At 29.7% G+C, this 22966-nt stretch overlaps 3 protein-coding genes across 12 annotated transcripts in view; 1 reads left to right on the forward strand and 2 right to left on the reverse strand.

The window, feature by feature from the left end:
• Window positions 1-985: 985 nt before the first annotated feature.
• Window positions 986-4112, reverse strand: LOC132905638 (peptidyl-prolyl cis-trans isomerase-like). Its single transcript, XM_060957145.1, has 3 exons — window positions 3794-4112; window positions 2212-2565; window positions 986-1923 (listed from the first exon to the last, which is right to left on the reverse strand). Exons 1-3 carry the CDS (start codon window positions 3995-3997, stop codon window positions 1852-1854), a joined length of 630 nt encoding a protein of 209 aa, XP_060813128.1. The 5' UTR covers window positions 3998-4112; the 3' UTR covers window positions 986-1851.
• Window positions 4113-5759: 1647 nt separating this feature from the next.
• LOC132905628 (cell division cycle and apoptosis regulator protein 1-like) lies at window positions 5760-14429 on the forward strand. Its single transcript, XM_060957113.1, has 15 exons — window positions 5760-5942; window positions 6567-6694; window positions 6858-7129; window positions 7207-7458; window positions 7604-7867; window positions 7970-8195; window positions 8283-8560; window positions 9273-9528; window positions 10502-10567; window positions 10642-10845; window positions 10942-11121; window positions 11222-11572; window positions 11654-12023; window positions 12110-12453; window positions 12578-14429. The coding sequence occupies exons 1-15, from the start codon at window positions 5885-5887 to the stop codon at window positions 12860-12862; spliced, it is 3534 nt and encodes a 1177-aa protein (XP_060813096.1). The 5' UTR covers window positions 5760-5884; the 3' UTR covers window positions 12863-14429.
• A 240-nt stretch (window positions 14430-14669) lies between these two features.
• Window positions 14670-22966, reverse strand: part of LOC132905629 (uncharacterized) — a 67945-nt gene continuing 59648 nt past the window's right edge. For 5 of the 10 annotated variants that reach the window (XM_060957118.1, XM_060957114.1, XM_060957115.1 and 2 more), the window contains 2 exons: window positions 21504-21577; window positions 14670-18345 (listed from right to left, as the gene is read on the reverse strand). In XM_060957118.1, the coding sequence (XP_060813101.1) occupies window positions 17985-18345; window positions 21504-21577 (435 nt within the window). In that variant the 3' untranslated portion in view covers window positions 14670-17984. Of the gene's footprint in view, window positions 18346-18870; window positions 18880-18960; window positions 19956-21503; window positions 21578-21783; window positions 22872-22966 lie in introns of those variants that run through there. The other 5 variants (XM_060957121.1, XM_060957122.1, XM_060957119.1 and 2 more) reach the window with 5 other exon arrangements.

The raw sequence follows: 22966 nt of genomic DNA on the forward strand, positions 1-22966 counted from the left end.
ACTAAACAAACATTTATAATTATTTATAGTCAACAGGTCAGTAATGCGATGTAAATCAATTTGCAAAAGTAATATAATATTTCATTCCCAAAGACAAAATTAAAAACGTATCTTAATTATAAATAAGTTTCCAATAATTTTAAATAATATTAGTTTTCCAATTTTCATGAAAATAGAAATATAATTTTTCTATATTATAGTGATATATGACAAAGAAAATATTAAAATTTAATTGCAACAAAATAATTTTAGCAATGTTTAGTAATTATATGTCATACAGTATTATTAAGACATTATAATTATGCTTCATATAAAATTTCTTTTATACATTTTTTTATTCTTTTTCTTCCTTATTTTATTACTAGACGTGGAAGGATCCATACTACAGGATTTATTTACGTACCTTTCTATTTTTAAACGCCTACGTTAGTTTATAAAAAAATATAAGCCAAGTTCCAATACATCATACATTTTAATCCACAACTTAACTTCTAAGAAAAAGTAAAAATTATGGGATATACTTATTTGTTAATTAAAATGATCTATGTGACCATAGGTTATTATAAAAACCATTTTGAAAATTTATTTTTGTCACTTTGACATAATGTTTAAGGTTTATTTTCCATCCAATTTTTTACTTTATCGCTTTCTTATTATCAAATTAATTTCACTATAATTGAACGAATGAGAAAGCTGGATATCATGAAAAGTAAAAATATCTAAAAAGTACAAAAATAAATAGAAATTCTAACAACTTTTGTTTTTAATCCATTAATTGTCCAATAATTCAATAAGAATGTTAATAATAAAAATAGAAATAATTGCAAATTATAATATTATTTCCAAATGTTTTCTGTTTATATTAGAATATAAATTCACTAATATCAGAAGAAATTTTACATTGCAGAAATAAATTATAAAATTTAGTGAAACGGATCCGCCGAAATATAGGGATTCATACTTAGTGATAGTAAATGTACTACAATTACTTCTGAAAACAATTTTATTTTATAGAAATCCCAATTACTGACCGCTGCAACTACATCTTTCAACGTTAATGTTACATTAGAAGAAGATGGAATTATCTAAAGGCATTATCTTATGGTTTACACTAATCAAACCTCTATTACCAATCTGTGCTTAGAAATGGGATGGTGTATACATATCAAAACGAATAATGCCCTAGATAACGAGCATTATTTTGGTGGTTCTAAGTATAAAAGCACAATAGAAAAGTTAAAATATCGTAACGTCACAGATAAATGCATTATACAGTAATCATGTAACACTCACTAATTATTTATGGACCTTAGAAATATAAGTAAATGCTTACGAATTTTATTCTTATTAGATACTAAAATATGAATAGTACACACAGGAAAATTTTATAAGACGTACAGTTCATATATGTACGTTTTACTGTGATATACCATTTAATACCATTAAAGGATCAATATTCCATGGAAGAATGTGGATCTAAATCTTTTTCATTTGTTTTACATTCCACTTTAATATAGGAGAAGTATGTTGCTTATTGCAGGTAATAATAAACAAGAAATTGAACATTTTTTTATAATTAGAAAAAAGACAGAACAAGAAATTATCTCATTAGATTCTATTTCATTGTATATTCCAATTTCAATTAATTGTAATAAAAAAAATAATACAATGCACTTGATTTGCTAATACCAAATTAAGGTAAATATACACTTTTTTAAACATGGAAACTAAGTCCATAATATTAAGGGAAAATGGTGATGATTAGAATGAATGAGTCATACAATAAAGATAGCAACAGTTGTATGCAACAGCTAAATAAAAATGCAGTCATTAGAGTATCTAGTCAAACAATTACAGTTCTCCACTGTCAGCTACTACAATTTTTTTGGAAGTCTTTCCACTTTGAGATCCCATACTTTCCAACTGAAAAAAAGGAACACATATTATATTCTTCCTTATAAAAAAAAATAAGTAATGCGCGCTATGTTAAAGTATCAACCTCTTTTTAAATTAAAAACTGCAAGATAGAAGAAATGAAAGCATTAATTTACTCTTTATCAAGTTATAATATAGAAAAGCAAAATAATTGTTTATTAAAGGAAATATTAAAACAAATAATATTAAAAAACATATTCTTTCTCTGCTACAATATATATTCATAAAATACAATAAAATAAAATAAAAGATGAAAAATATGATTATATTACATACCTTTCTAACAACATCCATTCCTTCGATAACTTTTCCAAATACAACATGTTTGCCATCAAGCCAGCTTGTTTTGGCACTGGTGATGAAGAACTGACTACCATTTGTATTTGGACCTGCATTTGCCATGGAAAGAATACCAGGTTCGGTATGTTTCAATGTAAAGTTCTCATCATCAAATCTCGCACCATAGATGGACCTTCCACCAGTGCCATTGTGATTAGTGAAATCACCTCCTTGGCACATAAAGTTTGGAATCACTCTATGGAAACTGCTTCCTTTATAACCAAAGCCCCGTTCACCAGTACAAAGGACTCTAAAATTCTCTGCTGTTTTGGGGACAATATCACTCCTCAACTGAAAATTTAATACAGTTCTTTTAAAAAATGGAAATAAAAATGTAGTTATGCTTTATATACGTACAATAACATTTGCATTTATATAAATCACTACCTCTAAAATTTGAAGAAAAGTTAGTTAATTATGATCATCAAAAATAAATTGCTAATGATAGTTAATATAGGATATAATACAACGATGCCATAATCTATAAGTTATTCATTTAACCGCTTGAGTCCCAGGGGTCTTTGAAAAAACAAGGTCGAAAAATCCCGAACAGCGCGATAGCGCTTGTCTTAATCGATTGCGAAAAGAAACAAGCGGCGCAATAGCGCTCATCATATTTGTTATTTTATGAAATACATATATATTATTATATATATGTACTATTAGTTTATAAATATTTCAAGTTTTGTTCAATAAAAGTTATTGAGAAGATAACAACGAAACACAAAATATCGTCAGTTGTCCGTATCGTTTAAATGTATTGGGACTTTTTGACACAAAATCTAAACAGCGCGATCACGCTGCTTGGGACTCAAACGATTAAGGTATAATGTATAGATTTGATTTATTTATTGAAGTGAAAAATTAATCTATTTATATAACAACATATATGTGTAGCATCAATAACTAAATTTATAGCATAGTAAGAAACGCATTACGGTATAATATAATAAGAAACGTTCAGACTTAAATGCAAATGAAATTGTATTACCACTTCCACTGTATCTATGACGTATTCGTAATTTGTTCACATCTCTTTTTGTTTTTTTTTTTTTTTTTTCACCTCCTCAATAAATTACAAAAAAAGATGTAACCGCAATATTTTAATCTTATACAACACTTGGAACTCTCAAAATAATTCCTAAAAACATATTTTGTAGTTGGGCATTCAAGTTTCACCTGTACGGAATACGTAATCAAACGTGTCAGCAGAAATCGGCGAATGGAAAATTTTACGATTCACTGCAGATCAAAAGAATGAGTAACGCAATACACGTTACATCCATCCAAATTATACTTTGCTACATCAAGTAAATGTAGATTCCACTTTATTGATACAAAATAACAGTTTTAAACAATAAAAATATGCGTGATAACGATTCTGAAGGAAATTCCAATCGAAAATCATCTCACGTAACCGGCTTTCAAGAAAATCCAAGATGGCCAATCATGCCGGGATTCCGACGACAACACATTTAAGAAGTAAAAACCATATTAATCGTGCACAATTTTCACTCACCTCCATTACGATGCGACCCACGGGTTTATTATCCGCGGTCATGTCAAAAAAAACGCGCGGCAGACTCATATTTTCTGCAACAATGGCAAAACTTCGTGCGAGCAATGCGAAAGACGATCGTCTCGGCCGGGCGGTGGCTCCCAAATGGCTCAAATGGCTGAAGGTCGAATCAATTGACAGCCGGCAGATCGATCTCAACGCCATGTTCAAACTTTGTTATCTGAAAAATCAATTTCAAACGGCTCGATCTTTCGTTTCTACCGAGCAATATAGTTTCTATTATCTTCCAAAGACAATCAGTTACTATTTCAAGAAATTATTATGTAATAAAACGGTGGTTTTCCGTTTAATATCGATAATTATTGAACGACGAGCATGCTCCTTAAAGTTAGCCAATAAGATACGACATCTTCCATGACCATGTGAAATGACCAATAGCATGTTATGTTTTTAATCGTGTAACGGAAAAGTTATTATTCTATATAAAAGAATATTTAAATATTTTATTAAAACTTATGGAATCATAATAATAATAATAATAATAATAATAATAATAATAATAATAATAACAATTAAAGTGAAAGTATAAATGAAAATATAAAATTTACAGAAAATGTTGATTATATTTATAAATGTGAAACAACCAATAATATGCTTTGTTATATAATAAAAAGAACACGTAATATTCATATTGAAACTAATAGAAACGAAAAACTTAATTAGAATAAAATTCTACATGAAAATGTAAAATTCACACAAAACGATAATTATATTTATAAAATTCATTTTTGTGATTATAATTTCGTGTTGGAAATATTCGTTACGCTGTATTCTTCTACTTTATAAATTCATGTGATTTTATATTACATCTCTTTATGTGGTTGCGCCTTAAAGTTTCTTAACATGAGTGACAAAAATAATGTATACTATTATTATTTTTGTTATTGGCGTATAATGCGTATAATACGTATCTTCCAATAATTAAACATATTTTATAATTTGCAAATTACTAAAAATATCCATGATTTAAGTTGAATGTTTATATGTTTGCATATAGAATTAATTTATTCGTTTTTACGTTATTGAAAAATATTGCAAGCTGTGCACTTAATTTTATTTAAATTATTAATAGTCCATGTTAACTACATATATTTATATGTATATTCTCATCAATAGACTGCGGGTTTTTATGCAAATTCATATTTTCGAAAATTAAAAAAGTAGAACCTCGATAGAAAATTGTTAAATATTTCTTTACAGCATTGTTTCCTATAAATGCATAAAAATATGCAATCTAGTTATCAAATTCTTATCTTTTGTTTCGTTGATATCACTTTTTAAATTATAGCTTATTACTGGGAACCTTGTTTCACTTCGTAATGGGAAAGAGAGCATGCAATTACACTAATATGACTCATTTAACATAACTAAAGGATGTTATGTCATGAATTGCCTTGGATCTTGATAATCTTTTGATTGTGGACCAATCATGATTCTGTTCTATTTTATTGTGTATCTACCACCGGACATGACGTTTTCATGTCATTATCGCCATAATAGAGTAAAAATATATCACTTGAATTTTCTATTAATATATTTTTCAATAAAATCACATTTAAACAATTGATTATTACCGTAGATTTAAAACTACTTTCCTCGAAAATACACAATTTCAAATACATCAAAATATTAAATACCAACTTTCGATAATAAAACGGTAACTGTTTCCATCGAGTCTGAATGTAACGAGTATGCTTCCTATGCTTCTATTGTGCGTCTGACAATCAGCATATAACAGAATCAAATTAAAATTTAAAAAATTTTTTTACGATTATTTAAATTTTAATTATTTATTTCTAGACAGTAATTTAGGAAAATTAACTGTGCTGCATATTTGAAGTAATATCTATATCGCATAAAAATTGCATTAAGAACATTTGAAAAGTTGAAAATTTAATTTCGCTTCCTGCATAGAGTAACATTTGATTTCAGTAGTTGAAAAGATGGCGCCCGAATGAAGGACGCTTAATTAAGTGTAGTCAAAATATCGTTAAATTTGTGTTGTTAATAATATCACATATTGCTTAAGAAATGAGTAATCTTTCACCATTTGGAGGTGGTAAAAACCCACCGTGGGTCCGTAATGCAGGTAAAGTAGTTTTATTACTAATATATGTCTTATTGTCGATCCGTGTGCAAGTCAACAATGTTGCCAAATTTCTGTTACAACTTATACAAGTCAATAAATTTATAAAATATTTCTTACTAATATTTTGTGCAATATCAAGTTATTAAAAACTAATTCATAATACATATTTTTAAGTAATAAACATGGAATGCTTTGAAAGAAACAAAATGTTTAGTGTTGCATCTTTAATTTGCAATAGTTATTTTTGAAACAAATGAATTTTCTCTTTTATTTGTAAATATATTTTACTTATATTCATATGAATGTTATACCTGGAGCAATCGTTCTTTAAATATAAATAGTGTACCTGCGCACTGTAAATATTTTTATAATTATTGTTTAATTTGTATCTCGAAGAAGGAAATTTACTATATGTAACTATATATTTGTGTATATGAAATTTATTATATGCACTTATATACAAAAATGTAAGATGTTCGTAGGATATACTACAAATAAACAAACTAATTTATCGATATAAATTGTGCAACGCGTTTATAATATGATTGATATATCATAAATAATTAAGTATAATAATATTTAAATATATAAATTTGGGGCATTTTATTTTTTATCTATACATAGGGCAAGGAATTCAAAATATTCAACAACAAATGTTAGGTCAAGCAATGGGTAGTATAGGTGGACAACCTATGGTTCAGTATCAACAACAAACTCAACAAGTTTATCAACAAAGTTTAGGACTACAACAGGTTAGTATGAATAATAATTTACTTTAGGGCATATATATAAATAATATAATGAGAATATGTAATGCCTTATTAATTATCTTAATTATCTCTATTAGTTATCTTTATTAATTTATGTCTATTATAATTTTTATTGATATACATTAACATGTATCTTATAAAATAGCCCAATATAACAATGGCTTCAATGGCAACACTTGGATCTAATTTGTCATCGGGTATAGCTGGTCAATTATACCCACAAGTAGCTACTGTTTCTTATCCACCACCAAGAGCATTAAATACAAATGCATTTCAACCTTCTGTCGCTGGTGTTCCACAGCAAGTACAACAAAATGTACCTTCATCATCTACCAAGCAAAGAGTTTTTACTGGCACAGTTACACAAGTATATGACAACTTCGGTTTTGTGGATGAAGATGTATTCTTTCAAACAAAGTAATGATAATATATAAGACTATGTTTATTATATTTGTAAGTTAAAATTTATAATACATGACATTAAACTCTTACAGTACGTGTGTTAAAGGATCTAATCCTGTTGTGGGTGATCGAGTATTGGTAGAAGCATCATATAATCCATCCATGCCATTTAAATGGAGTGCCACTAGAATACAAGTACTTCCTATGGGAAATAATAATAATAACACTAATACACAACAAAATAATCAAGCCACTCGTCAACAACAACAATCACAACCTCAACAGAATCGAACTTCAGGAACATATAATGCTGTACCTCCACCTGCTGAAAATGCTAATAATAGGTAATTAATACTAGATCAGATTACATACATCTTAACAATAACAGATCATGGTTACATACAAAATTTAGGTATGTCATGTGAACACTTTTTGTAACAAAGTATGTAGTATAATAGTTTTGTTGAAGAGATACATAATTGTTGGTAGATTTACAACTAGTGCAACAAGTGCTAATACAGCTAGTAACCGAAACAAAGTTGGAAGAGTAAGAGAAAGGTCTCCACGCGAACGGAAAAACGAGGAAGAAGAAATCGAGAGAAAAAGGCGTCGTGAAGAGAGAATTAGAGAACGTGAAAAGAAGGAAGAACGTAGTCCGTCGAGGACTAGGAGAAGTAAATCTCCAAGACCAAGACGACGTACCAGAGTTGTGCCGCGATACATGGTACAGATACCAAAAATAGCACTTGATTTGTAAGTATATTTTGTACGTGATATTACTAAAAATCATATTGTTATGTATCACATTCTTGTAATATACTTGAAATAATAAGACTTAATTAATTATTATTTTAGACCCGAAGCAGATGTACTTGAGATAAGAAGACGTTATCAAAATATGTATATTCCTAGCGATTTTTTTTCTACTAATTTCCGATGGGTTGATGCTTTTCCACCACATATGCCATTTGCCCTTAATAAACCATGTTCTTTTCATGTCATGCACAAAGATGTTGATCCTTATGTCGAAAATTCAGCAGTACTAGAACCTTCAGATGCTGATTATCTTTTCTCTGCAAAGGTTCGTTATATTATAGTTGTAAAAATTATTGGTAGAATAACTTTTGAAATGAATACTTTTTATTAAGTTATACATATTATTTTGTAGGTTATGTTGATATCTATGCCTGCCATGGAAGAAATTTATAAACGGTGTTGTGGTGTGTCCGAGGATAGAGATCCAGATCGCGATTATGTACATCCTACGCGTTTAATAAATTTCTTAGTAGGCTTACGGGGTAAAAATGAAACAATGGCTATTGGTGGACCATGGAGTCCTTCTTTGGATGGTCCCAATCCTGAAAAGGACCCATCGGTATTGATTAGAACAGCAGTAAGGACCTGTAAAGCGCTCACGGGGATAGATCTATCCAGTTGCACTCAGTGGTACGGTTCTCCAAATATTGATACTCTTTCCTACTTTTATTGCTATCTTAAATAGAATTTAAAGCACTACATCGAAAGAGCAACGTGATGCTATCTAGTATTTCTGCCCATTGTTGTTCTATTATTCGCCGATACATTGTCAAGTTACTTAAGAAAAGATTATCACAAAAATTAAAAACTCTCATCGGTTGAAAATTTTGGACTCGTCGGCTCCGTCCAGCATTCCATGTTGTATAAATGTATGATACGCACATTCTTTGGATATAACGGCATATAATTTAATTATGTTGAAGACGTGAGATAGAATGTTATAGTGTTAAGAAAGATCCGGCAGGTGTACCATCCGTGAAAGAAAGTAACTTCTAATGCGAGTTCTGAATTGATAACTAAGGTTGTAGCTCAATCTCTACAGAGGAGGTATGTATTTGTTCTATACACGACCGACCGATGGAGATTGCTGCACTGGATCCTGTATCGAGCACCCAGATGATATTCAAGCAGTCGTGGCAGACAAGATCATCACTATTGTTCTATGATCATTGTGACCCATTCAGTTGTGCTTTATCAAACGGTCTACAATGTGCGCTGTGTGTGGCTTTGTATGCAGTGCGTGGGCTTTACGAACAAGCGAACGAACACTTAGCATATAAGGCAAAGCTAAGCGGCATTAACCTGAGTTGACGTTTGGGTATTGTTTTTCCTTGCGGCACAGGTACCGTTTCCTGGAACTCTACTACAGACGTGCAGAAACTACCCACAAGTCGGGGCGAGTGGTGCCCTCTCGCGTTGAAACCGTCATACTATTTCTCCCAGATGTTTGGAGCTGTGTACCCACTAAATTGGAATGGGATGGTCTGCAACTCAGCTATAAGAAACAACTGGAGCGAAAATTGCTGCGTGCTGCCTCTAGTCCCGACGATTTGGATGCTGCCAATGAGACTGATGAGGCTGCCGTCGCTGATCAAAAGGCACTGCCAACATCATCCCATATTACTTTTACCTTTTTATTACATTATATAATCGTGCAACTGTTTTCCCCATTACTAAACTGGATTTTCAATATAGGCTGTACTTGCTCATTGATCCTATCGTCAAGTGTCTGTTCGTTCCTTGAGCATTTAACTTTTTAATGTTAATTTAGACCACCTAAATGGCTTTTTTTTATTGAATGCTGTCATATTATATAAGTAGTTAATTGCTGTATCAATATTTCAACTTTTATTATTTCAATCCATAAATATATATCAGTTTTATAAAATGACTCAGTAACATATGAATAATGTTGTGACATTGATAAAATTTTAAATCGAATAATTTATTATTTATAGATATACGCATATCATTCTTATATCATATTTTTAGTACCATTGAGAGAACGGTTTATTATCTATGTAAAATAATGTAATGTGCTTAATATAAAATTGACCTAATAGCTAATTGCTATAGAATCTTAAGATATCTTGATTATCAAAAGATTGTAAAGCAAAGAAAGTTAACATAACAAAAAAGATCAATGAGTAATGTATTGCAAGTATTCCCTTAGCCACTGGCAGTCACATTGCATTAACAAGAGAAGCAAGCAAGCCTAGCTCGGAGAAGAGCACAGCTGAGCCATTCCCTTTCCTGAAACCTTCACCATCATTGATAAATCATTCAAAAATTTCATTTGATAATCGTTATATACAACATTATTGATATTATCCATAACCTATCAACCACACAGACACCAGAGCCAGGACACTATGAGAATCTAGCAGTTACTTGAGTCATACTTGAAGGTCATCGTGAATGGAGAACCGTGTATATCATTAAAATGTGAGAGAGTGATGAAAGAATGAAGAGGGAGTGGTTTCGTTTCGTTATATAGGGGCTGCTTCTGTTTTGTAGTTTTCTATTCTGTTCTTTACTTCTATAACATAATGCACGAATTCTTTTTTTCAGGATGATCCAGTACCAGAGAAGAAGGATCCTACTCATTACTCTGAATTGGATCCAAAGTCTATGAATGTTAGTTTCAATGTAGTTGATTATAAATATTTTTATCGTTTAGCATGAATTTATACGCCATTGGTTTTATGCAGGTGAATGAACTAAGGCAAGAATTAGCAGCCCGTAATTTAAATTGCAAAGGTTTGAAATCGCAATTACTTGCAAGACTTATGAAAACAATAACGTTAGAACAAGCAAAAGAAGAGGGACGGCAAGATGATATAGACGAAAATGAAAAAGATATCTCACCTCCACCGAAAGAAGAAGAGGATAAAAAATTTAAGGATATTAAGGATGTAAGATTCTTTATGCATATATGTGTAACTTTGCTTTGCCCACAAAATATTACAGTAAAATATTAATAATTAACTTTATGTAACATTAATATGCAGCACGATGAAGATAGGAGAAAACTTTGTGAACGTGAACGAGCTGCTCTTGAAAAACGATATACTTTACCCGAATCGTCTCATATTATTGTCCATCCATCTAGAATGGCTAAAAGTGGAAAATTTGACTGTACTGTCATGTCTTTGAGCGTTCTTTTAGATTATAGACCAGAAGATACAAAGGTAATTATTTCTTTCTTGTTATACACAAAATATAAGTCGCATACCTAGTGTCATATAAATAAACAAATATAAAAATTTATCATCATTTTATTTTATTCAGGAGCATTCCTTTGAGGTATCACTTTTCGCAGAACTTTTTAACGAGATGTTAATGCGCGATTTTGGTTTCCGAATTTATCGAGCATTATGTAGTCTGCCTGAAAAACCAAAAGAAAAAGACGAAGATAAGAAGAAGGACAAGAAAGAAGATAAAAGAGACGAGAAAAAAGATGATAAGAGAAAAGATGATGACAAGAGATGTAATAGGAAAGATGAGAGAAAGGATGACAAACGAAGAGAAGGAAGCAAAGATAAAAAAGATGAGAAAGATGCAAAAAGTAAAACAGATGACAGGGATCGGGAAAAAGAAAAAAATGATGACGATGATGATGACGAGGAAGATGAATCTGATGTAATTATTTTTAAACATATTAAATATGTGTATATATCTTATGTTTTCTATAAAAATTTATATAACGATTATATTTTATAGGACGATGATTCGATTAAGGATGGTAGAAGAGATAGGGAAAAAGATGGAAGGAAAAGGAAGATAAAATTGTATACACATGATCCTTATCTCTTACTATCTTTCGTTTATTTCGATCAAACTCATTGTGGTTATATATTTGACAAAGATATAGAAGAACTTATTTATACTTTAGGACTGAATTTATCAAGAGCTCAAGTTCGTAAGTTAGTACAAAAGGTTGTAACAAGGGATTCTTTGCATTATCGTAAATTAACAGACAGGTCGAGGGAAGATGACATAAAGGAGGAAAAAAAAGATGAAAAGGAAACTGATAAAACAGATTCTACGAAGGTAGACAGCGATGAAGAAATATTACGTTCATTAGCACTTGGTATATTTTAAATGTCATTTTAAGTTTTATCATATCCTAATAATTGATACATAACGTATTAATATTTTATTATTTTTGTACTTCAGGAAATAAAAAATTGTTACCTGTGTTCGTTGGAAGTGGACCACCATCAAAAAGAGCACGTAGGGAAGATGCGCTTACGGAACAGTCTGAAGAATCAGTTGTATCAGAAGGTTTTGTTATGTATAAAGGTTCTTTGTTAGATGTAGAAAAACTTGTTAGCCAGTTACAAAGATCAGAAAAAGCTCGGTTGGATACGGAAGAACGTTTAATGGAATTACAGCATGAGTTGTGTGTAGTAAATGAAAAATCAACAAAACAGGCAAACAATATCAAAGCCCTTTCTGAAGATTTAAAAATATACAAAGACAAATTAAGAAATACGGATGAAAAGCTTAGAAAAGTATCGGTGAGTGTATCACTTTTTAAATTGTTTTCTTTCTTTCTTTCTTTTTCTTTTTTTTTTTTTTTTTTTTTTGTTCTTCTAATGTAATATTTCAAAAATATACTTATATGATGTTTTTTCTGTGCAGTCTGAATGTCACACATACCTTACAGCAGTAAAAAATATGTATCATATAGCAGCAAAAATGATGCAGTCTGATACGAAAAAAGTGGAAGTTGTAGAAATTCAAGATGAAAAAATTGGTGAGGTTAATGGATCGGAAGTTGAAACTAAATTTAAAACGGACACAAGATGGGGTGATAACAAAGTTCCAATAAAAAAGGAATTCGCAGAAACGGATAAAGACAAGAAATGCGACAATAAAGTCTTAATTAAAAAAGAAATAACAGATCCTGACAAAGAAAAGAAATAAAACAAGATTACGTTCTTTATTTATCATAAAAGATGTGAACGCACTTTTGTCAAATTCTAACTGTATTAGTAACAAGGAAATTAAAAATGTGTTTAGTGATAAACAGCACAGGACACGAATGGGGCAAATTTACCCATATGAAAGTAAAACTGACTTTGAAGACTCTGTTTTATAACTTTTTTCACTCAGTGACAATATGTAGTAAACCTGTTTCTGTGGATATTACCTTAGAATTAAGGAAGATTACGCGTTCAAGTAATATAAAAATGAGTGATATGAAATAATACAAATATTAGAACGAATGATTAAACTACAATTTTTCATATAAATTTGTTGAATTTTATGCAAACAGATAAAGTTCTTAGCCTTTGAAATACTAAAGTAACTTTGATTTGCCATAAAGTGCCAGGTACTGATAGACAGTTCTATTTTGTGATTTCAGAATAAGTTTACGTTGAAAATTATTGTTATATAATAATTAGTATACTTGCAAATTTCTACCATATTTCTGGGTAAATCTATATAATTGTCGATCAATTTCTTAAAACTTAGTAGCCCTTTTCTCTTTATTTTGTTTCGTGATGAATTCTGTGATTTATTCAGAAAAGATTTATTATAATGCAATTTTTTTTTGGTAAATTATGTTTAATATAATTGTTAGCGTTGTTGCTTTCATGTATGGATTATGTCTAATCCTTATGTGACTTTATGTGGATAATTTAATGATATTTATAAAGATAAATATCATTTTGTTTGACAATGGCAATGTATTTGTATTATGTTATAAGTGTATTTATTGCTTTGTACACAGGAGATAGTATGATAAAATAAAACTTTTACGCAATATGTATAACACCAACTGTAAGGTACACACTAATGATTAATTTATGGGATATCGTTAGCATTATTTTTCTCAAATTGCTTATGGAGTGAAACTTTGTCTTTTCTATACTGTAATTACTGTAAATAATTTCACAAAGACGGTACCTAAGAGTAATTTGAACACCAAAGTATCTGTAGAAAATGTAGTATCCAGTGGTCATACCATTATACATATATATAAACTACAATAATTTATTTAAAAAAGCAGTTGTAAAAAAATTGCATTGCAATTTTTTTATATATATCTACGGTTTTTATTAATATTATTTATTTTAACATAAATTTTACCAAAATTTTCATGTTAATTATGGCTTAATATGGTAGAAAGATGAGTGCTCATGATGTCCCCCATTTTGAACACACATTGCTCATTATATGAATATGACCTGAATGCATAAAAAATAGGACACAATAATTTTCGAACATCAGTTGTCTCGTGTTTTATTAACAAATAACCAAGGACACTATTTTGTATAAAGTAATCTACTGTAAAGACATTCTCTTTTATAGTTTATTATTAGAAAATTACATCCATGTCAAGAAACCGTTAATGTGTTAAAGGTAAATTTATAGGTATGGAGCGGTAAACAAGGTGTATATGAAGTTATAAACATTGTAAAATTCCTTGGCAAGTGATACTTTGAAATATAACGAGATACACGAACAAAATAAATTTTAAACACTCTATACGCTTTTTGTTTATACCTTTGGATATTTATTACTAAAAGATTTAGAACAATAATCTTTTTATGCTACGTTTTATGAACATTTTTTGATATTATATGTCCTAGGTACATTTTGAAATTTAATTATATTTAATTTCGTAATATTATTGTATTCTCGTAACATGGGTAAAATTTTATACACTTCTAGATAATAACGAATTCTTTTCAAAACAGATAGGACATAAAAAACTAAGAATGCATTCAAACATAATTTTATTTATTTATTATCCTATCATATTTAGGGCCACAGAGAAAATATATTTATACATAAGTATAATATACAAATTAGAATAAGGTTTATCTACTACAGGCAAATTATCAGTATTTCTATTTAGTTACAAGTGAAAGCTTTTTTATTTATATATGTATATTACTTTGCAAATATTAAATAAGACAGATACTACTTACACTTTATTAAAGATCTTACAAGGTTGATTTGTGCCTGCCATATGTTTAATATTAAACATTCAAAGATGCTTATGATTAAATTTTACATTTCTAAGTACAATACTACCCCAATCGAGGAACAGCAGTACTTATAGTGACTTATTTAAATCATTGCTTAAAGAAATTTATGTTTATTTGATAATCTGCTACAATCTAGTCATATTCAGTTTATTGAATACAAAGGAATTTCACATCATAGCGAAATCTTTCTATCAATTTTATAAACTTTAATATTCTTGAAAAGCAATAATTACAGTTGATTAAAAAGAAGGAAATTAAAATTGATTTAACATTGCAAATGAATTGCAAGGAGAAAGTTTGTGTTTACACACAAATTTGCAAGCCATTCATAATTTGTTAATTAACTAATGTTTTTATTTTGTAATAATTTCAAAATATTACAAATTGTTAAATTTCTGTTGAATTCAATACACAAAGATACATCTTGCTAAAAAGTTGTTTCTTTCCTAAAAATATTTTGCAAAATATGAGGGAATGTAAAAATGCTAGCACTGTAGATAGCTCTATTGCAAATATGTATAACACATTTCCACATTAAATGGGTGTTATCACTTTAAGTCGTTAATAATTTATTTCCTTCTTAAATACACCACATCTTAGGAATGTTTTTAATTGGAAGATATATAGATTAATATAGTAAAAGCATATATACATTGAAGTAATATTAAATTAAAAAAAATTATACTGTATATTTATGTTAATTTATGAAATAAAATTATACGGAAGTTAACGAAGTTCCAGCAAAAATGGGTAGAAATGTATAAACACAAATTTCTCAGATTTTACATAAATATATTTGTACTGTCACATAGAATATTAAATAATAGAGAGAGAACTGAAAATTTGATAAATGATTGATAATACAAAACAGAATATAAAACAGAATATAAATATAAATAATAATACTACAGATATTAAAGATGAGAAAGACAGTGATAAAAAAATACAAAGTTTGTACTTTCCCTTCACAAAACTTTTACTTTAGAGATCAGTAAATAACTTCACTTTAAATTTAGAAAAATGATTTTTAATAAAATTATCTTTATTATTAGATCAAGTATATTCAATAAAAGGTTTTGTTCAATCATTCCAACAGAAACATATTAATAATTAAAATAATCAAAACATCTGTAATTATTTTAGAAGTAACATTATTTTGTAGTAGTCAGTCTGTAGCTTTAAAAATATTCTGTCTACTGCAATATGTTTACATATATATATATATATTGATATTTTCCTGTCTTTCATTATGTAGGTGACATATATTAAATTCAGTATTGTTTGCATATAAAAAATTGTTTTATGCCCTTAATTTCTTTTTATTATTATAGCATTTTACAAATTAAAGAACAAATAAAAAATGTACAATATATATACGAGATATTTAGCATCCCCTGATGTCAAATAATTTTGTAAATAAATTTTTTGTTTTTAATGAAACAGTACGATATGCATAATCATCATATAATTAATTTATTATGAACTAAATTCTATAAAATTGTTACATGTTTACCAATCATTTATAGCAATATTTATTGTCTTATTTATTTTATTTATATTAGTTACATTGTTATTTCATAATTTTCTTTTTTCTTCTTAACTAATCACATGAAAAAATGATTTTATAAATACTTTATATTTTTGTTCAATGAATCAGGAGACTCTAAATATTAGATCTAAATTAAATTGTAAATTAAAAAATGTAATAGCACCAAATATAATCTTACAAATCAGCTATGGAATAAATTATAAGTAACATAAGTCGTAAAAAAATTCTATAAAATTATCCTGATTTTGATAATTGTGGTTTACTGTTGATATCAGGGCCGATTAAAGGCTATTATTTGACATCAAATATTTGTACATCAAATAAAAAATAATGTAAAAAGATTAAGTTCGTTCGTTAAAAATTTTGCAATCAAGATCAATGTTTGTTATATTTAAAATCAAAGCTTTTATGTCTGTATAGGACATAAATTGTTACAATGATTAATCCTTTATCTTGTGTTTCTACTCTAAGTACAATAGTTGTAAAAGAATATAATGTACACTTTAAAAATATTACACTACAATATTACACTGTAATGTAATTAACATATGCTGTAATGGCAATAGTATTGCACTATAGTATACACTGTATGTAACATACATGCAGTATAACCACATATGTAATAAATTACTGTACAATGCTATAGCATACACCATATGTAGTATACATATAGTGTAATTATGATAATTTCACAAGACTGATTATATGTTTTGTATGTATTTGCTGCATTTAAGTGTACTTTAAGTATTAATTTTTAAGATATCAAAATGAAAAATAAAAGCTGCAGAATTCACATATTTCTTTAACGATCAAAGCTTTCATAGACAACTATCGTCAATTATCATGAACATAAATAAATAATTACTATAACTTTTGTATCCAATAAAACTGTGACTAATGCTCACATGAGATCTCATAAGAGTGTACGCAACAAGATAAACGGATACTTTTTACAATATTACAAACATTACTCAAAGTATTCTCTAAATGAAAGTTAAAGCTATACATTGACATAATGAATGTATACCTTTAAACCTAGTCAGATAGAAAGTAATTAATAATTTACAATGTGTACAACTCAATGATCTTGTTGAAATGTCGTAGAATGAACCATGGTGATAGTTTCTATATGCGATGTGAGAAAATCAAATGAAACGTGAACTTTAAATGATAGGAACTTATGAATTGCCCTTAACTCTCAACATATAATTTGTACATTATTTTTGCAGTTTACGCGTAACGAACGCTAACAATTTTCTGGTTATTTGTGAAAATACAATAAAAAATTTTGTAAAATGATAACGAAATATCTTTTTCAATGCTGAAACTAAAACAAAAATGCACCTAGATTATATATAGTTATCACATAGTAGCAACATGCCTGCTACGAATCGGCGGCAATAATTTCATTTAGCTATAAATAAAATTATCAAGCTATCTGAGCAGATCTTCGCGATCACGCGAATATGAACTAAAATTCCTTTTTAAAATAAAGTAGTTACGTATTGTGCGGTCGGCCTGTTGAAGTTAAGGTCCTCGCTGACCGTGGTATTAGAGTCGATGTCGCAGGTTTTCTAGCCGTCGGAATACACGATTTCACGGGATTCTCTTCCCTTTTTATATCATGTTGTTCCTTGTCGTTCGATTCGGTGGATTTGGTGTCTTTCGGTTTGATAGTTTTCTTGTTCGAAGGGCTTTCTGCCGGCAATTTATCCGTATGCCCATTTTGACGATGCGAGGTTTCCTCTTGACGACATTTTATTGTACGTGGTATACGATCGGTTGACTTACGTGGGCTTCTGTTACCGTTAAGCTCTCCGAGCAATGGAGGACGCTGTCGATCCCCAGAATCACTCCATCTGCAAGTAAAACGATCAATCTAAGCGATATTTACATATTTTCATATTAATTCGTCAGGTCGATGCAGAAAATTCTTATGACCACATATGCAATTGTAATATTTTACGTGCACGAGTGCATATACGTTTATAACGTGTATATACGTATATGTGTAAGGCATACGTTTGTTGCGGCTACCAGTGTTTCTCTTGCAAGTTTTGTGAGAAAAATATAAAAAGACAAAATTCGTTATTCTTTTTATACGTAATAGCAAATTTATACATAATTATTATTCATAGTACTATATATCGCTACAGCATTATCTTAACGTTGTAACAGAAATGTATAAGAATTTTTGCAGCAACTTGGTCTTTTTATCTCACGATACAATTGCTAACAAATTTTATACTTTCTTTTTTACAAAAATTAAACTTTTGAAAACCATATTTATTCGTATCTTCGATAATTTTTATTCGACGAATAGATCGAGTGTTAAACGTGTCAAAGGAGAATGATTCGAAATTATATATGAAGATGAAACTCACCCCACACAGCTATCAAACGCAGCATGAAACATTATTAATTGTAAATCTATTATAACCTCAAAAGAGTATTTTAAGAAAATGAATAATGAGTAATTTTCAACTGATCATATATATTTATCTATTTGTATTACATGCTAGGAGAGTTAGTATGCCATGAAAGTTAGAAGAGTATTACACAGATACTTTGAAAGCAAATTACACATTTTATACGATGTACCATTAAAGTTGCATTTCGAACTGTTGAAACATTAAAATTTGTTAGTTAAAGTACTTCGAACTTTGCGTTCAGACAGGGCTTGCTATCGAATCAAATTATCAGTATGCGTTTCTTCTAATTATTAATATAAGTAAAAATTTACAGATCAACGTTATTTCGATTTAAAGAAGTATCCAAGAGACTATCGTCTTCCTTTTCTTAAACGACGAAACACACGAACGTTATACATTACATGTGCAAACTTATGCATATTATTTTTGTATATATCTTTTGCTGATAAGTATTACTAAAAATTCACAAGTAAATGTAACATTATTTTTGAATATTAATTTCTATTTACTCGTTCAACTTGCACTGATATATTCATTAAAAAAAATTATTCTAACATAAGTAAAACACTTTCGCCGATTAAATTATCGATATCGACAGAAGAATATACGTGTACCACTTACAATCGAATACTACTAATAAATGTTAATCGACGAACCTTTTCAGGCTCAAAAATATCTTATCGAATCTTTTCGAAATACATCATCGATAATAGCAAGGAGATTCGGTCACAAACCCTGACGCAAGACAAAATGTTACCAAACGCAGTCGAACGTTGTTTTATATTAGTTTACGTTTGTAGTAGGTATAGAAAATACATAATCGAATAGAAGTAGCACGAAACAAAAGTAAAAGCAAAAGATTATTATCACACTTGTGCATGCAAAAGGAACGAGAGAAGTGTTAGAATTGAATGATCAAACAATTGATCCTAATGTAAAAAAGATGCACGAATATAAGGGCGTTTAATGCAGAGAGTAGCAAATATCCCAATATTAAGTCACATAAACTGACCGACTCTACCTTCCCGATCCTGAAGCTGTCTCACATGGAATCATCGGAGAAGGGTAATGACCAGAGCAGCAAAAACAACACGTTATTTATCACAAACTTCGTGACGTCACACGTGAAAAGTATTTATGATATTTGCGTACGCTGTAAACTTATCTACGTACATATGTATATCTAATTTTTCACTGTAAATAATGTTTAAATGTATAAATGTACTTTTTTTGGTACAAATAGGATTAGTTATTATCTTTATATTATTTTTATATATATATTTCTTATATATCTTTATATATATATAAATAAGCAAAATGAGAAGTTTAAAAATAAACCTTCTGAAAAATAAAGTCTCGTACAAAAGTATTTCATTTCGCGTTTTAGACGTATTTTTCAATCTGCGATCGCTATGTTCCTAGTTGTACCATAATTGTTGCGTTTCATACGAACATGATTTCTTTCATTTATCGTATTACACGCGTTATCGTGTTTCGTGTGAAAAAGGATGTATAATGTACGAATCTTTTCATTCAAAATATCTAATGATTCTGCTTTCTTTCTAACAACATTCCGTACGATACAATGTGTATACATATACAGTTTGTACTTTTGTCGAAAAAGGTTGAGGAAAGACTTTGGAAGCTTTAGATACAGTACTCGTGGAAACGAGCAAAAAGATCTTGATAAACATGGGTCGAAGAAGCATTTGTTTCGCAGTTACGAGACTTTTTTGTCGGTAAGACATTACCTCTACGACATATGTTCAATACGTTCTCCGATCATTTCGACACACGCTTTTCATAGAAGCACAAGCACGTCGATCCTCGGCGTTTGTCTTATCTCTTGGCAGGATTTCTCGACTCGTCGTATTGATTCGTTCAACGAAGCAACTGGTTTACTCTATACGCTGTACTCCTATGCACCAAACAAGTACTTTTACACGCAACTGTGGAGGCAAATGATTTTTGAACCCACGTTTATTACGATTTTTTAACGGGTGTGGAAATAAGTTCTTTCCGACAGACTTCACGCTGGTTATGCAGAAATTTTATACAAAAAAAAAAAAAAAAAAAAAAAAGAAAAACAGGGAAGAATAAAAATCTCTACAGCTGATAATAACACAGAGAATATCTTTTTGCTTAGTTTGGTGAGCACTGCGTGTCGTCAAAGTTCTTCCGCAACCCTTTTTTACACACCCTGTATATGTCTGTGTTCATTGAAACATTGTTTCGATGCTAATACATGTACACAGCTACTTGTAATTAATTCTCGTCAATAGTTTTACTACTTCAGTCTTTCATCTAACACGACCGATTTGGAACAAATTTATAGAAATATTTATGCGAAAAATCCGTAGGAACTTAAAACGTACCACAATGTTATCTTTCGGCGAGAAATATCGATTACGATTATTATAATTGCGTTTTACATTTTATTTCGTTTAACTTTCTCTCAGTCGTTCTTTTATCGGTACGATTTTCATCAAGGTGGTTCAATTTGGAAAATTAAGTTTCCCAAGGTTTTTCCGGCAAGTCACTTTTAGCGATGAAATGAAGATGAAGAGAAAAAAAAAGACTCTCACCTAACTAGAGGTCCCATAACATCTTCCTGTGGGAGTGTTTGCAGGAGTGATGATCCTGCTGACACTGGACGTGTCTGTTTCGACAATTAGACACATAATAAATAAGTAAATAAATAAATAATATATCGACAATCGACATAACAAATAGTAATGTAACGGTATCGTGTGAGAAATAAATATCAATAATTGCCGCGAAAACTATAATTATAGTAATAGTAATAATATCTGCAATGTCCAATCCGCCGTGTCCAGGGAGATAGGTAATAATAAAATAATAATATTAGAAACACGTAATATCGTCTATATATGTGTGTGGTTTAAACTGTTTGGACACACTCAATTATTCATTTTACGGATACATGGATTTGACACGGATGGGTGTAGTAAATTGAAAATGAAAACTTGTACGTGTGAGCATGTTAATCCTTTTATTCTCACGGTAACCATATGGTTGTATATTTAGAATTAAAAAATAAAATTACTTGTCAGTATAAACTTTTACAGGTATAAATTTTATCATTTTTGATCTAATACAAGAGAAAGATACGATCAATTCAAGAAAGAAAGGATTAAACGCATGTAGTATGAATAACGAATTAAGTATTTTACATGGATTATGTTAAATGAGTGATGTCGTAAGGTCGAAACGATATTTCTATTATTGAGTTGGCAACTAAGCGATTGCGGATTTTGTTATTAGGTGGTATTGATAAAATCCGCAATCACTTAGTTACCAACCCAATATATTGTTATTTCAATCGTTTTTGATTATAATATGTGAGACATCTTAGGTATGAACAGTATATCATCTGGAATAGTTATAAGCATATCTTAATCATAATTTTGATAAAAAATCTGTAACTTTCGAGAAACGGAAGATACTGAAAACCTTATACGAATAAAATATAAAATTTGAACGTACGTTGCATAGAAAATTCGATATTTCCACGTTTCAATTTAATCATTTCTAACCCGACATCGATATAAATAAAATAATGACATTGGAACGCGTAATCAGAATCTGATAGAAGTCGGCTGATTCGAGTTTTATAAAACAAATAGCGCGTTTTTCGATGGACGATGCTAGCAATGACAAGTGAAGTGTACGCAACTTAAAAACAATTATGCCGAACTTTTATTTACAAAAACCAAACGATTCATAACTAACGTGAACTATATAAATATACGTAAGATATCAATATCGTAAAACGTTCAGCGAAAAGTGCACAATAAAGACTGTTGTGTCAATGGTTGGTTTACTATCCTCGAAAAGAAACCGCATTTCAACGTTCCTATGTGTGCTTTTGACACATAAAGCAAAAGCTAATACTTGTTCTGTGATCATCGAAATACTTTGACCAAATATCTCTAGAACAAAAATGAACATCGGTGAGATGCAGATTGCTAGACGGTTAACGTCTTCGCTCTAAATCTTCGTGTTAAAGATGTAATGCTATGGGTAA

Source organism: Bombus pascuorum, chromosome 3 (assembly GCF_905332965.1).
Source record: "Bombus pascuorum chromosome 3, iyBomPasc1.1, whole genome shotgun sequence".
Taxonomy (NCBI): Eukaryota; Metazoa; Arthropoda; class Insecta; order Hymenoptera; family Apidae; genus Bombus; species Bombus pascuorum.